This window comes from Boleophthalmus pectinirostris, unplaced genomic scaffold, assembly GCF_026225935.1.
Source record: "Boleophthalmus pectinirostris isolate CB_2022bp ecotype Guang Dong unplaced genomic scaffold, ASM2622593v1 HiC_scaffold_15, whole genome shotgun sequence".
NCBI lineage: Eukaryota > Metazoa > Chordata > Actinopteri > Gobiiformes > Gobiidae > Boleophthalmus > Boleophthalmus pectinirostris.
The window spans coordinates 7627898-7642139 of record NW_026571070.1 but is presented as its reverse complement, the minus strand read 5'-3'; the positions used below and the strand labels follow the sequence as shown (position 1 = coordinate 7642139).

The 14242-nt window shown below is 40.5% G+C and overlaps 1 protein-coding gene across 1 annotated transcript in view; it reads right to left on the bottom strand.

The window, feature by feature from the left end:
• The window catches only part of LOC110156593 (cadherin-18), a 354498-nt gene that overhangs the window by 86641 nt on the left and 253615 nt on the right, over nucleotides 1–14242 (bottom strand). Inside the window, exon 9 of the mRNA XM_020920794.2 lies at nucleotides 7748–7865. Coding sequence (XP_020776453.1) covers nucleotides 7748–7865 — 118 coding nt within the window. The remainder of the gene's footprint in view (nucleotides 1–7747; nucleotides 7866–14242) is intronic.

The window sequence follows — 14242 nt, the reverse complement described above, 5'->3', positions numbered from 1 at the left end:
ACTAGACTAGGACTAGAATAGGACTAGACTAGGACTACACTAGGACTAGACAAGGACTAGAATATGACTAGACTAGGACTACACTAGGACTAGACTAGGACTAGACTAGGACTAGGACTAGACTAGGACTAGACTAGGACTAGAACTAGGACTACACTAGGACTAGACTAGGACTAGAACTAGGACTACACTAGGACTAGACAAGGACTAGAATAGGACTAGACTAGGACTACACTACGACTAGACTAGGACTAGAATATGACTAGACTAGGACTACACTAGGACTAGACTAGGATCTCAATCATGGCCTGGTCTTGGTCTGGTCCCGGCCTCAGTCCTGGTCTCAGTCCCAGTCTCAGTCCCGGTCTCAGTCCCGGTTTCAGTCCCGGTCTCAGTCCCGGTCCTGGTCTAAGCCTTGATCTGGTTCTGGTCTGGTCGGACCTGGTTTAGTCCTGGTTCAGTCCGTATGCGGCGCAAAAGTCCAGCATCGCAGTTTAAGTCACAAAAACTGGAAACAAATCATTATCCGTTTTTATTTTTTTTTATTTTTTTTTATTTTCTTATTTTTGGTTTTATATTGAAAAACAAATGAACGAATGACACACAGATTCTCAAAAATACCTAGAAAAACATGTATTCTGACTGTGAGCTTGGTCGCCTCTCCACAGATCTGACCTGTAACTTGGTCCAGTTTAGTCTCCATGAAAATAAAAAGCTTTAACACCAAACTGAGAAAAAATTTGACGGACCCTCCACCGGAAAAGTTACACAACGCACCTTTAAGATATAATTATTATGAACCAAAGCAGCAGAGCAAAAATGAATCCTTTTTACAGTTTTTCCTTTTCCATTCAGAAAGATTACAAACGACACAAAAACTATATCGACTGCCGTATTTAAAATTGCCACAATAAACTAAGACATAACTGTGTATAGAAGAAAAACTCTCATTGATTATATTTTAGTGCTCATTTCAAAATGTTTCTTGCAATAAAAACCTGAACAAATGCTCTATTAGAAAGTTGCAACGTCTAAACCAAACAACAGCCACAAGAGAAAATGATGAAAAGAAAATACAATAACATTGCATAGATCAGTGATTCATTCAGGATTTTACAATGGATTTACATGATTACTATGCAGTGTTTGATGATCCAAATGGTTGTTTTCCTAAGACATAGCGACAAATATTTAATCTGAATCTGACTCATTTGACTCAAACAATAATGAATTCAGACTAAACCAAAAATAAACAAGGACTAAAGTGGGATTTAACTGAGACTTATGAACACTGCAACACCACAAACACAGCCAGACTATAACTGAAGAACGAACTTGGGTCTAGATGGTGCATGACCAGACAGTTCCTCTTACATTTAGTTTGAATCCTCCGTTATAATTTGTGACGGTCCAACCACAGCCTCAAATTTGTATCATGTCAATCAACTGTGGAAGACATCTCAACATATACAACTTCTTTGACCTGACATAAATAAATAAATACAAAGTTTGCTTGTTTGGTTCTGAAGAGATCTGAGTTGTTTCTCAATCCTCCACATAATCCCTTCCTTTTTTTTTTATCCTAAAGACGCCGTATTTGTTTTGGCCTGAACGGACCATGTGCGTCTGATTGGCTAATCCATCTGTCAATTAACCAGACTGGCGCCACCTAGAGACCGAGAAACAAGGTGAGAAAGAAAACGTGAAGAAATTAGGCGGGAGAGAAGTAAACAACTGCCACGTTTACATAAGAGCTTTAATTCTGATTAAAAATAATTTAATTCGGAATAAAAAAAACAATTCCACTTAAAAAAAAAACATGTAAACACTTAATTGCTAATGTTTATTCGGAATTAAACTTGTTCAGAATCAAACTTAATTCCGAATTAGGTGGGTGGTTTATTCCAATTTTAAAGCCAAATTAATTTAGTCCCCGGTCATGTAAATGTTTAGCCAGTGCCTTTGCTCAATTTCATTTCTCTCCAGTGACTAGGTCAGGAATCGGAAAACACTAGACGGTTTCCAAGAACCCCAGAAGTTGTAGTCTGCGCAATGGCCAATTAGCGAAGAGTTGTGAAACCATGACGTCAAACTCAAGCACCTGTCTGGGTCCCTTTTGTGGAACAGCACAACAGTAAAACAAAGCGGTCGAGATGGATGTAGACGAAGACAGACATTCTGTGTTGGCAATGATTCCCGAGATCGAGGATTTAAAGCCGAAACAAAGAGAATGTTTGGTGAATTTATTAAGGGGAAAGACGTTATTGTCCTTCTTCCTACGGGATTTGGCGCATTACATACGTCACGGCCAAACAGCAGTGGCTGGTTAAATTTTTAAAAAGTCCCTGCCTACTGTCAAGCAAACGAATCCTTCCCACGAAGTGAAACTGGCTGATGAATCAGGACTAGTTCATTTGGTCTTCCGATAAATTATGTTACGGAAAACTCAGGCAATTACTCGTCCACTCAAAAGATAAAATAGAACCGGAGCATAAATGTAACATCATAAACTAAGGGAAAGACGTTAATGCCCTTCCTATGGGATTTGGTGCATTACATACATCACGACCAAATAGCAGCGATTGGTTAAACATAAAAGTACCTGCCTACCGTTGAGCGAACAAACCCTAATGCTGTGAGGTCAGATGGTTTCCACGAAGTGAAACCGGCTGCCTGTTAATCACATCGATCTGAAATCATGGAGACAAGATACGATTCCAGACCTGTTTGTCTCTGTCAAGTTCTGTTAAAGCTCCTGGCTAGCTCGCCACATTTACAGTACATTACGAGATTTCATTTCTTTCTACTCTCTTTTTATAGTATTTTATTTAAATATGTTTTCTTTGTGTTACTCTGTGAAACAAATTGCTCAAATAAAATAAAACTAATTACCGAAACTGTGTGGTTTTGGCCGGATAGGTCAGTCTAAATAATACGGAAGCAGAGAGGGGTCACAACAAACGCAAACGCCGCAACAAATACAAACGCCACAACACAAACGCAAATACCGCAACACATTAAAAAGCCACAACACATCAAAAAGCCACAACGGAAGTGACCGCGGGACTCTATTTTCCAACGTACCGATCAAGCGGCAAGTGAAGAAGAAGAACTACAACGTGAAAAGTAAAGGAACGGAGAAGTTGGAAACGTAAGTAAAAGTAATTTATTGTTTTATCATTATTCATTTCACGTTGTAGTTCTTCTTCTTCACTTGCCGCTTGATCGGTCCATCGAAAAAATAGAGTCCCGCGGTGACCTCCGTTGTGGCTTTTTGATGTGTTGCGGCATTTGCGATTGTGTTGTGGCGTTTGTATTTGTTGCGGCGTTTGCATTTGTCGTGACCCCTCTCGGCTTCCATAAAATAAGGACTTGCCCAAAAAATCCTCCCCAGGAACAACAACAACAAAGCCCCAATACCATTAGAGCTCACTTGTACACTGTATATGTATCCCTTTGCCAACACTACACTTTCCAGTCTATTCTCCTGTTCATATCACTTTTCTGACCCAGTCTCCATTACTGCCCGCCGAAAACTCGAAAGCTCTGCCTTATAAAAGCCCCAGACCTCCATTTGAACTTCCTCCGCTTCTTTCTGTTATGACATTGATTTCCCGCTCCCTCCTCTTCCCCCTCCTCCTGTTTTTGTGTCCGAGTTTATGTTCCGACTCCTCTCTCCTCTCTCAAAAAACCGCGAGGTCCGGACCGAAATAGGCCCCGGGTTATTCACCTGAGAGCATAATGGCGTCGCTATGGAAACAAACGCCGTGCGCCGGTCCAGCCTTGGCGTGAATAGAGGCACTCGGGGAAGGAAGAGAGAAGACAGAGAGCCAAGTGGTTATAATCCAATTGAAAATACTAGAAGCAAACATGCCAAGCGTCTGGGGCACTAGTGGGTCATTACAGTGGGATATTTCCCCTAGAGAAGGTAATGATGGAGCGGCTAACAGGGCACGAAATGGCTGAAGACATTTGCACATCTCCACATAGACTTTTCTTCCATGCCCTCTGCTGCCACTACTGTGTGTACCGCGGGGGATTTGAGGGCTTGTGGTCGACAAAAATGAAAGCCTTGATATATACTTTATTTTTTGTTTTAAAATTCCAATAACTGTGTGTGTGTGTGTGATCCGTCGGTGGTCCAGGTACAAGTCCATCTTCAGACCCGAAACAAAGCAAAGGAAACTATACGGCGAATCAATCCATGTATCATTCGTTCATTCATAAGGAAACGGGAAAAAAAAAAAAAAAAAAAAAAAAAAAGTATTTTCTTCATTATTTGTTCCAGAACCAAAAAAAATAAATAAAATAAAATGTATAACAATTTTTTTTTTTTTTTTTCAGTTTTCAATTTTGTGTTTAAATGAATAATGGGGGGAAGGAAGGATAACGACCATTTCCTGTTTCCGTGAATAAAATTGCAATGCCGGACTGAACCAGGACTGAACCAGGACTAAAACAGGACCAAACCAAGCCAAGTCTGGAGCCAGAGTGGAACCAGAGTGGGGCTGAGACCAGGACTGAGTTCGGGACCAGGACCAGGACTGAGACTGGTACCAGACCAGGACTGAGACTGGGACCAGGACCAGGACTAAGACTGGGACTGAAACCGGGACTGAGATTGGGACTGAAACCGGGACTCAGACAAGGACTGAGACCGGGACCAGACCAGGACCAGACCGGGACTGAGACCAGGACTGAGACCAGGACCAGACCTGGACTGAGACCAGGACTGAGGCCGGGACCAGACGAGGACCAGACCGGGACCAGACCAGGACTAGACCGGGACTGAGAATGAGACCAGACCATGACTGAAAGCGGTTTAGTAATGGTTCAGTCCTGGTTCAGTGACTGAAACTGGACAATAGAGCGTGAAAACTGTCCAAACTTGAAACATCTCGCCTTCTCGTCTCATTCAAAACAAAATATTTAACCTCTTTTAGCTGAGATAAATAAAAATTTGACGCTTTGATTTTTTGATTCTGCAAAAACCCAGGCTCTTACTCAGTGCTTTATGTTTTTCCCTTTGTTTATTTTTGATACAAACAGCACATGTGTCTCTCTGATTGGTTAATCTGCCTGTCAATCACTCCCTCTGAAATCTTGGGGGACAGGACACAGCTCCAGATTCACTCGTCTTGGGCTGCATCTCATTTCTCTCTTTAAATCTGCAGGAAATGGGTGAGAAAGTCCTGCCCACAGAGGAGGTTGTTTGGCTCTTTTCTCCGATGTCTGCGTCCAGAAACCTCCCTCATGTTTACTCTTTCCTCCCGTGGTTTTCTTTTAGAGACCACTTAATATGACACATTTGATTGACAGCTGAAAAATGGAGGATCGAGGAGAAGGAAGCGAGGAACGAGAAACGAGACGCGACCTTTGTGAAGTTTCGTCAAAGCGCGCGGTTCCGGCTGGTCAGGCAACTATCCGCACTACAGGCAAATAAACACACACTCGGTTTATCTTAGTTCGCTCATTCTAGTGCCCGCCAGTTTTTTAATAACAACTTGAAAATTGAATTGCATTTGGCTGTCTATGCTCACCAAACGTAATATCTATGGCTTCCTCTAAATGCCATTCAAACTCAGCGCTGGCGCATTAAAAACAAGTGCGCGTAAACAAAAACATAAGCATCCTTGAAAGCAATAAAGTCTTGTTTGTGCATGAAAAGGTCAATGGTAATATATGCACCAATCACAGATAAGTCCTAAGACTACACTATAGACTGCTGTTTACACACACAAACGTATTACAGCTGAGAGAGAAGAGAGAAAAAGAGGAGGGAGGGATGAAGCAGAGGAGAAAGAGAGTGCACTGGAAAAAAGAAAACAAAACAATATCTAGGTATGTTGAAATGACTTAAATTAAGAACATTTGACTCGATTTTTGAGTCGATTCAACTTGACAGTGGAATAAAATCCGTGTATCATTCGTTCATTCGTTTTTCAAACTAAAACCAAAAATAAGAAAATGAAAAAAAACAACTATTGTCTTCATTATTTGTCTCTAAAACCAAAATGAAAAAAAAAAAAAAAAAGGAAAAAATGATTTGTTACATTTTTAGATTTTGTGTTTAAATGAAGAATGGAAAAAACGGATAACGACCGTTTCCCGTTTCAGTGACTTAAACTGCGATCTCTGACTTTTGCGCCGTATAAGGACTGAACCAGGACTGAGACCAGGACTGAGACCCGGACTGAATCAGGACTAAAACAGGACTAAAACAGGACTAAGCCAGGACTAAACTGTTTTCAGTCCCAGTCTCAGTCCTGGTCTGATCCCGGCTTCAGTCCCTGCCTCAGTCCCAGTCTCAGTTCTGTTCCAGGTCTCAAACCCGGTCTAAAGTCCCGGTTTGGTTCCGGTCTGGTCCCGGACCTGGTTCAGCCCTAGTTTAGTCCGTACGTGCCGCAAAAGTTCGGCATTGCAGTTTAAGTCACGGAAACGGTAGCCATCCGTTTGTTCCATTCTTCATTTAAACACAAAATCGAAAAATAAAAAAACAAAACAAATCGTTATCAGTTTTTTTATTTATTTTGGTTTTAGAGACAAATAATGAAGAAAATGGTTGTTTGTTTGTTTTCTTGTTTTTGGTTTTACATTGAAAAACTAATGAACAAATGATACACAGATTGTGTGTGTTTTTCATAATTCAAGCCACACTGAACTTGTTTTTCTTATTTTAAGTGCAAGATGTATTTTCATATTTTAAGTACAAAAAGTCTTATTCCACTGGCAGATAATTTTACATTCCATTATCATCCAAATGACTGTGAAGAAAGTTTGGATCGTGTTTGTGTCTGTGGCATAACGACAAACCGAGATGACAGAAAAGCCGGTAGCGGCTGAAGTGTGCGTTTTCTTTCGGTCGACGTAAATGTCTCTGTCCAATCAGAACCCTTCCCCACCCCCAAACATTGAGCGGAATTAAATAAAGACGATTTAACGTGTTTTCCATGTAAACTTCAATTCATTTGAAGGAGAATATTTTACTTCCGAACTATTTAACTCAGAATAATTAATTCAGAATGAAAAAAACATCATGTAAATATGGCCAATAAAATTAGATAGAGATGGGAGCGACAAGAAAGACAGAAGTGAGGGAAAGAGAAAGAGAGAAAGGAGGAGAAAATTACAGAGTGAGAGAGCGAAGAAGAGAGAGTGGGAATTAGAGAAAGAGAGAGCAATTGGAAGAGAAGAGAAAGAGAGAGGGAGAAGGTGAATGAAGAATGAAAGAGAGAAAGTCGAGAATTAGAGAGGAGTTAGAGGAATCGCGAGAGCAAACAGAAGAAGAGAGAAAGAGAAAGAGAAGGAAGGAGAGAGATGGAGGAAAAGAAAGAGGGAGGGAAGAGAGAGAAAACAGAAGAGGAGACAGGAAGGCGAGTGTCAAAAATAGGGGAAGGGAGAGAAACGGAGAGAAAGGAAAGAGGGTGGGACAGTGAGGGAAGAAGACAGTCGGGAAAAAAAGAATAGATAGAAAAAAAAGAGTGGGGAAACAGAAAGGGGGAGTTAGAGGAAGAGAGAGAGAGGAATGTAGATGAGGGAGAGAGAAATGAAGAGAGAGAAGTAGACATAGAGTAAAGACAGAGAGAAATGAGCAAGAATTTAGACAAACAAGAGAAAGAGAGAAGAAAAAAAAAAGGGGAAGAACGAGAGCGGGTTTACAGAGGGAGAGAGAGCGGAGCTAATGCCCAAAGGCTGTGCGCAGAATTCATAAGAAAAGGAAACAAAAGCTATCGATCACTTTAATTACCTTGGTTGTCCTTGAGGGTGAAGTTGGGATTAGCGGCGGAATGTTCTGGAAGAGCGAAGGAAAACCTCTGTCCGTTGGCAAAGTCGTCCTTATCCACCGCCGTCACCGTCTGGATCACCTGAACACCACGAAGCAAGCACAGAGAGACGGGTTAAAGGGGCTGTAGCTGAGTTTTACTGTCTTAAAAACATGAAAAAAAAAAAAAAAAAAAACAGAGCTGAACTTTTTGCAGAGGTCCAAAGTTGTTCCTCATTTACCTTTTGCATTCAAAGCATCTTAATAAGTCACCGTGATGAGTTTTTGAGAGCTTTTTACAACTTTTTGAGAGGCCAGAGCGGAGTTTTTGCCATCAACATACATCAACTACCAGGCTAACTGTGCACTTCCTGCGTCTCGGATAATAAAACACTTATTAATTAGATGCAGACTGTACACAGCAGCAACTTATTCTGACCCCAATAGCTGCTTATACAATTTTGTTCAAATACAAGGAAGAAAAAAGAGGTACAGGGTTTTTAACATTTAAAAGTGCGCTCTTGTCTTCTTGTGTCCATGGAGATGTTATTTCTTTGGCCAAAATGTTTCACAGTGTAGCATTAAACTGATTATTTCAGTGGGGTAATGGGGATTTTTCAAGTGGGTGTAAGCGATTCGTGACGTCATCCACCTCCACCCCAAAAGCCAAATATTCAATTTAATGTGCCAAAATGTACACAGCTGTCATATAGATTGTTTATTTAAAAAAAAAAAAAAGAAAAAAAAAATCTCTTTCAGTACAAACATAAAGGTGCCAGTCCAGTCAAAATCTGTAATATTTGATGTTTTTTTTTACTCAAAATGATGTGGAATCAGGTTATTAACTTTAACACCGTTCATAATCACCTACAAAACATAAATCATAGACTACAACACATGAACCAAGACTGAACCAGGATTAAACCAGGACTAAACCAGCAGAGGCGGTGCTACCATTAGGGAAAATCAGGCGGCTGCCTAGGGCCCCCAAAAATGGAAGGGCCCCCAACCAAATGCCCTCAGTTCCACTAATGGTTGAGGAATCAGCGCAATTTGATTTTCTCTCAATATGACATTAAATGAGAATAGTTTACTTTTGCACAATAATCATAAGAAAAATAATAATCATAATCATCGTAATGGACGTAAACAAAAATGTAATTGTACTAGCAAAACAATAAAACTACTTTCAGCTTTGGTTTTCTAGTGTGCGACTGAACTAATGAGACAAGTTTCCAATCCACCATAATTCAAATAAATAAAGATGTGCATGTCTCAAGAACATGGAGGCAAAATAGACATAAATACATTATAAAACAAAACAAAACAAAAAACTGTGCGTTATAGTGAGGACCCCCAACCCAAGTTCGCTCAGGGCCCGCAAACTGCCAACTACGCCACTGTAAACCAGGACTAAACCAGGACTAATCTTGGACTTCAGAGCGAGAGGAAGAACCCCAAGCCCATGGAGCAGGGTGTCCACAAAGCGTGATCGGGCAACGGCTGCACGGGTCCTTTCGCCCGCAGTCACCCTACAGTCTACATGGGCGCACCTCTGAGCCCGTCCACACACCCAGTCCTGGTTTAGACCTGGTTTAGACCTGGTTTAGTCCTGGTCCCTCATGTCTCAGGTCACTATAGGACAGTAGTGCAGATATCATGAGTCTATGCAGGTTGTTTTCACTGTTGCCAATAGCGCCGGTTTGACATTTAAGTTGTAGCTATCTTATATTTGTTTTTTTTGTTTTTTTTGTTTTTTTTGTTAATTTCACGTTGGGTGGACGATGTACCCCCATGCACCACATTTACTACACTCCTCTTTATCTCCATGGAACAGAACCTGGACCGAATTAAGTGTAAATCATGACTCTATTAATGGTTTCAGCATTCTGTTATTCGGAGCCATTTTGAGGACTTTTGCCCATTCAAACGATATACTATTTTGTTTAGAATTGTTTATTGCTATGAAAACACCATTAACATTTCCTTATTCTTAAACCTAAAAGGATAGTGTTCCTTAAAGAAAATCTCTCTGGTCAATGCAATTATTTTAGTTTTTCAGACTTGGGCGGTCATCTTGGTTTCACTTGTTTCTAAAACAAAAAAAAAAACAAAAAAAAGTTTTTAAATGTAGCAGACAAACTCCGACGAACTCTGCTAAACTTGGAAATTCAGAATATTCTAATAGCAAAGTTGTGAATTTTGATTTCCACACTGCTTATTCACTACATTACCGTTATTATTATTATTTTGAACTGTAGAAGTTCTCGTGTTTTCTTACTTCATGCTAATTTCTCAATGACAGTCTGTCTCATTATGGTGTTTTGTTTTGTTGCAGTGAGTGAAGAGCTGTCATTCATTCAAACGTCCTTCTGTCATGCAGGATCTGTGTTTCCTGCTGTTTGGGCTTCACACTCTTTCAGATCCAACCGCTTCCTCCTCACCAAGGTCAAGCCTGAAACCTCAAGTACCGTTATGTGAATATGTGAGCACTGTATGTGTGAATTTAATCATTTACAACAGTGTTCAGTCAAGTTTTTGTTTACATTTGTTTTGACTTGAACTTTCCTCATCTTCAACATTAGAAATTCCAGATTCCACAGTGTTGTACTCTTCTTTCCAAAAGCACACAGAGTCTGGGCAGGTACAAAATAAGTGAGCGGTGGTTTCATTTTTCAGTTTGCAAAATGTACAGTTCGTGTCCATTGTCCTTCTAAGATGATTCTTTAGCGGATCACAGCGATGTAGAAGTTTGTAGCTGATTTCCCTTTGCTTGATGGTGATGAGAAGCCAGGCTGGCGTCACATAGGCTACGTTCAGACTGCAGGGTTTAATGCTCAATTCAGATTTTTTTGTGAAATCCGATGTTTTTGCGAGGTCGTTCACATTTCCAATTAAATGCGACTTGTATGTGATCTCCAGTGTGAACAATAAATGGCCCTAAAGTGTCCCGCATGTGCAATGGAGACACGATGACGTCAACCGCAGCGAGTGTGCTCTGTGTTTACAGAAGTTGTCCAAACATGGAGGCGAGCATTGAGCACCTGGAGATTTTAAAGTTCCTCTCGTACCGGAGCCAGAACATGAACAACTTACTTGTTTTAAGGAGGAGATTGAGAAGGAGAAGGACGAGGTTTTTGGCCGTGGCGTTTTGTGGGGCAGCGGCAGCGACGTCCGTTGAAAGGAACGTGTGGATGTGGAAGACGTAGCCAAGAGTGGTGAGTGGTGATGTGCTTCACTTCAGTGACACAGAGTTCATTAACAATTTTCACCTACTTCAGCGCAGAATAGTGACGTTTGTGGCTTGTTGATAACGTGTAGGTGGATGAATGCGCTTTGACCGTTCAGACTGAAGTCGCATGTCAATAGATCGGATATGTATCGGTTTCAGGAGCACATATCAAAGTGGCCTGGGTCGCATTTGAAAAAATCTGATCTGTCATTAAAAGGTCAGATACAGGTCACATAGGGGCCAAAAAATCAGATTTGGGTCACTTCAGGCTGCAGTCTGAACGCAGCCCTAGTGCCTCCGCTCAATTTCATTTCTCTCCAGCGACTAGGTCATGAATCAAAATACACTAGACAGTTCACAAAAACCCCAGAAGTGCAAGTTTGGGCACCAGCCAATCAGCGAAGAGTCATATATTCAGTGTTGTCAACGATTCCCGAGATCGAGGATTTAAAGCCGGAATAAAGAGAATGTTTGTTGAATTTCATCAAGGGGAAAGACGTTATTGTCCTTCTTCCTACGGGATTTGGGAAAAGCTTAATATACCACTTAGCCCCGTTAGCGGCGCATTACATACATCACGACCAAATAGCAGTGATTTGTTAAATTAAAAAAAGTACCCGCCTACAGTTGAGCAAACAAAATCTAAGGCTGCGAGGTCAGACGGTTTGGACAAAGTGAAACAAAGTAAAACCGGCAGATGAATCAGGCTTGGTGATGAGATATCTGTGAGGAAATGTCCAGACATTTTTCCATAGAATATTGTCACGAGTAGGGCTCTGTTTGGGAGGTGCACTTGTGGTGATAGTCGCTCTTTTTCTGATGCGACTCATTATAAGACAAGTTTAACTGAAGATGAAGCCAAGTAAGTTCGTTTTGAAAAGTTTTTTAGTGTTTTTAGTGCAGTGTCTTCACTCACGTCTGCTCAAGTCGCCATCTTCAGGTCCTGGCCCTGTCCCGCCGCTTCCCAAGTTTAGGCTCCTGGCTCCACTAATGACATCACTAATTGGGTAACCCTGTCGTCATGTCACTGAATACATCTCAGAACTTCTATTAAACAAAATGTGAACTAAAACGTGTTAAATTAATATGATTGAGTTTGGAAAAATATCTGCATAAATTTATATTTTTGTGTATTAAAATAAAATGGCAAATATTGGTAGGGACTATTTTGTCTTCCCCAAATATTGGTTGTTGTGACATGTCCCCACCGTCCTTCTTCAAAGCTACGCCCTTGACTGCAGAAGAGTTAAAGGTGGACTATGTAATATTTCTGGTAGAGGGTAAACCACCTGCTTTACACGCCATGGATATGTTTTGTTACGTCTTGAATGTTTTCACAGTAGGGCATTAAACTTGTCTATCTCCATGGTGACTCAACGATGCCATGGTGCAACTCACATCTAGGGAGAGGCATGGATTTTTGAGAAATAAAAACTCCAGCAGCTGAATAAATGCAAGATAGATCCTTATTGTGGAACATAGTCGGAAAACTTGGAAATACTGTATGCCCATGGAGAAAATGTAAAAAGTTGCATTAAAGTATCCTGTCTGTGGAAACTTTTCTACAGCAACGTGGAATTACATGTAAAAATAAAATGTAGGGATGCACCAATACTGATACCAATACGATACTCCAATATCAACATGGAAAAGTTGGATCAAGTGTCAGTTCCTGATTTTGGCCTTGAATGTCTCATAATGTTTGAACTTTATTTATTCAAAGTTGTTCACTAGTTACTTGAAGGATAAATAACAGTTACATAACAGAATTGGATCTCTTGTGTAAGGAAATAAGGAAACAAGTGCCATTTTCTATCCTTACGTTAGTATCGTTTAAGATCAGGTGAAAGGCAGATACTTAAAATCAAAGTATAGATATTGGAATTGAAAAAGTTGGACTGGTGCATCTCTAATAAAATGTAAATTCATTTGTATTTCTAATGTTAAAGGGCCCAATTAGTATTTTCTGTGCATGTTTAAATGTTGTTTAATCATCACAATTATACTGGAGTTTTGTTTTGTTTCATTCACACATGTTTAACACACAAATCCTGCATATTTTTGTTGTTTTTCAACTCCATTCTCCTCACTATAATCATCTGGATAATTTCAGACCTGGAATCGCCAATCTCTACTGAACTAAAGGTGAACTGTAACTGCTAACTTGAAAACTACCGCTTCACAACATCACAAGGTGAAACAGAGTACTGTATTTTTTGGACTATAAGGTGCACTTAAAATCCTTTCATTTTCTCAAAAATCAACAGTGCACCTTATAATCCGGTACGCCTTATGTATTCATTCTGGTTGTGTTTACTGACCTCAAACCGATTTTATGTGGTACATGGTGCTCAAAAGTCTGTCAGAATGTTTTAGTACGACTTTGGTAAACTACGAAGCTGCACCGCTCGATGGATTACTGGAGCATTACAGCTACTGTAGTCAGGAGTTTCGTGGAGTAAAGCCCAGTTTACGGTCCTTAATCTGGCAGAAACTGACCGCATCAGGGCACAAGGAGCGAGCTGTTTTTATCCGCGCTTACAGTTTATGCAAATTAGCCATGTGGTTTTAAGTTTTGTTTCTGTAAAATGTAAACAAATGTGCGCAAAGCTGAATTAAACACATTATTACTCAACGTATATTTGAGTCATCTTCGTAGAAAAAAAAAAAAAAGAACTGAAATTATCCGCCTAGATTCACATATAATACACATTCATAATACACATTCACCAAGACAGGGATAGCCAGGCTGGCACCACCTAGTGCCTCTGCTCAATTTCATTTCTCTCCAGCGACTAGGTCAGGAATCAAAATACAATAGACGGTTTGCAAGAACCCCGCAAGTGCAAGAGCCATATGTTCTGTGTTGTCAACGATTCCTGAGATCCAGGATTTAAAGCCGGAATAAAGAAAATATTTGGTGAATTTTATCAAGGGGAAAGACGTTATCGCCCTTTTTCCTACGGGATTTGGGAAAAGCTTAATATACCAGTTAGCTCCGTTAGCAGCGCATTACATACATCACAATCAAATAGCAGCGATTGGTTAAATGATAAAAAGTACCCGCCTACCATGGAGCGAACGAATTCTAACACTGCGAGGTCAGACGGTTTCCACGAAGTGAAACGAAGTAAAACCGGCTGATGAATCAGGCTAAGACAGGGAGGCAACGCTGGGCGAATTACACCAAGATCCGCCAATTGATCGTGGATGTCTGGGCTAAAGGATCAGTCTCAAGTGTCGTCCAT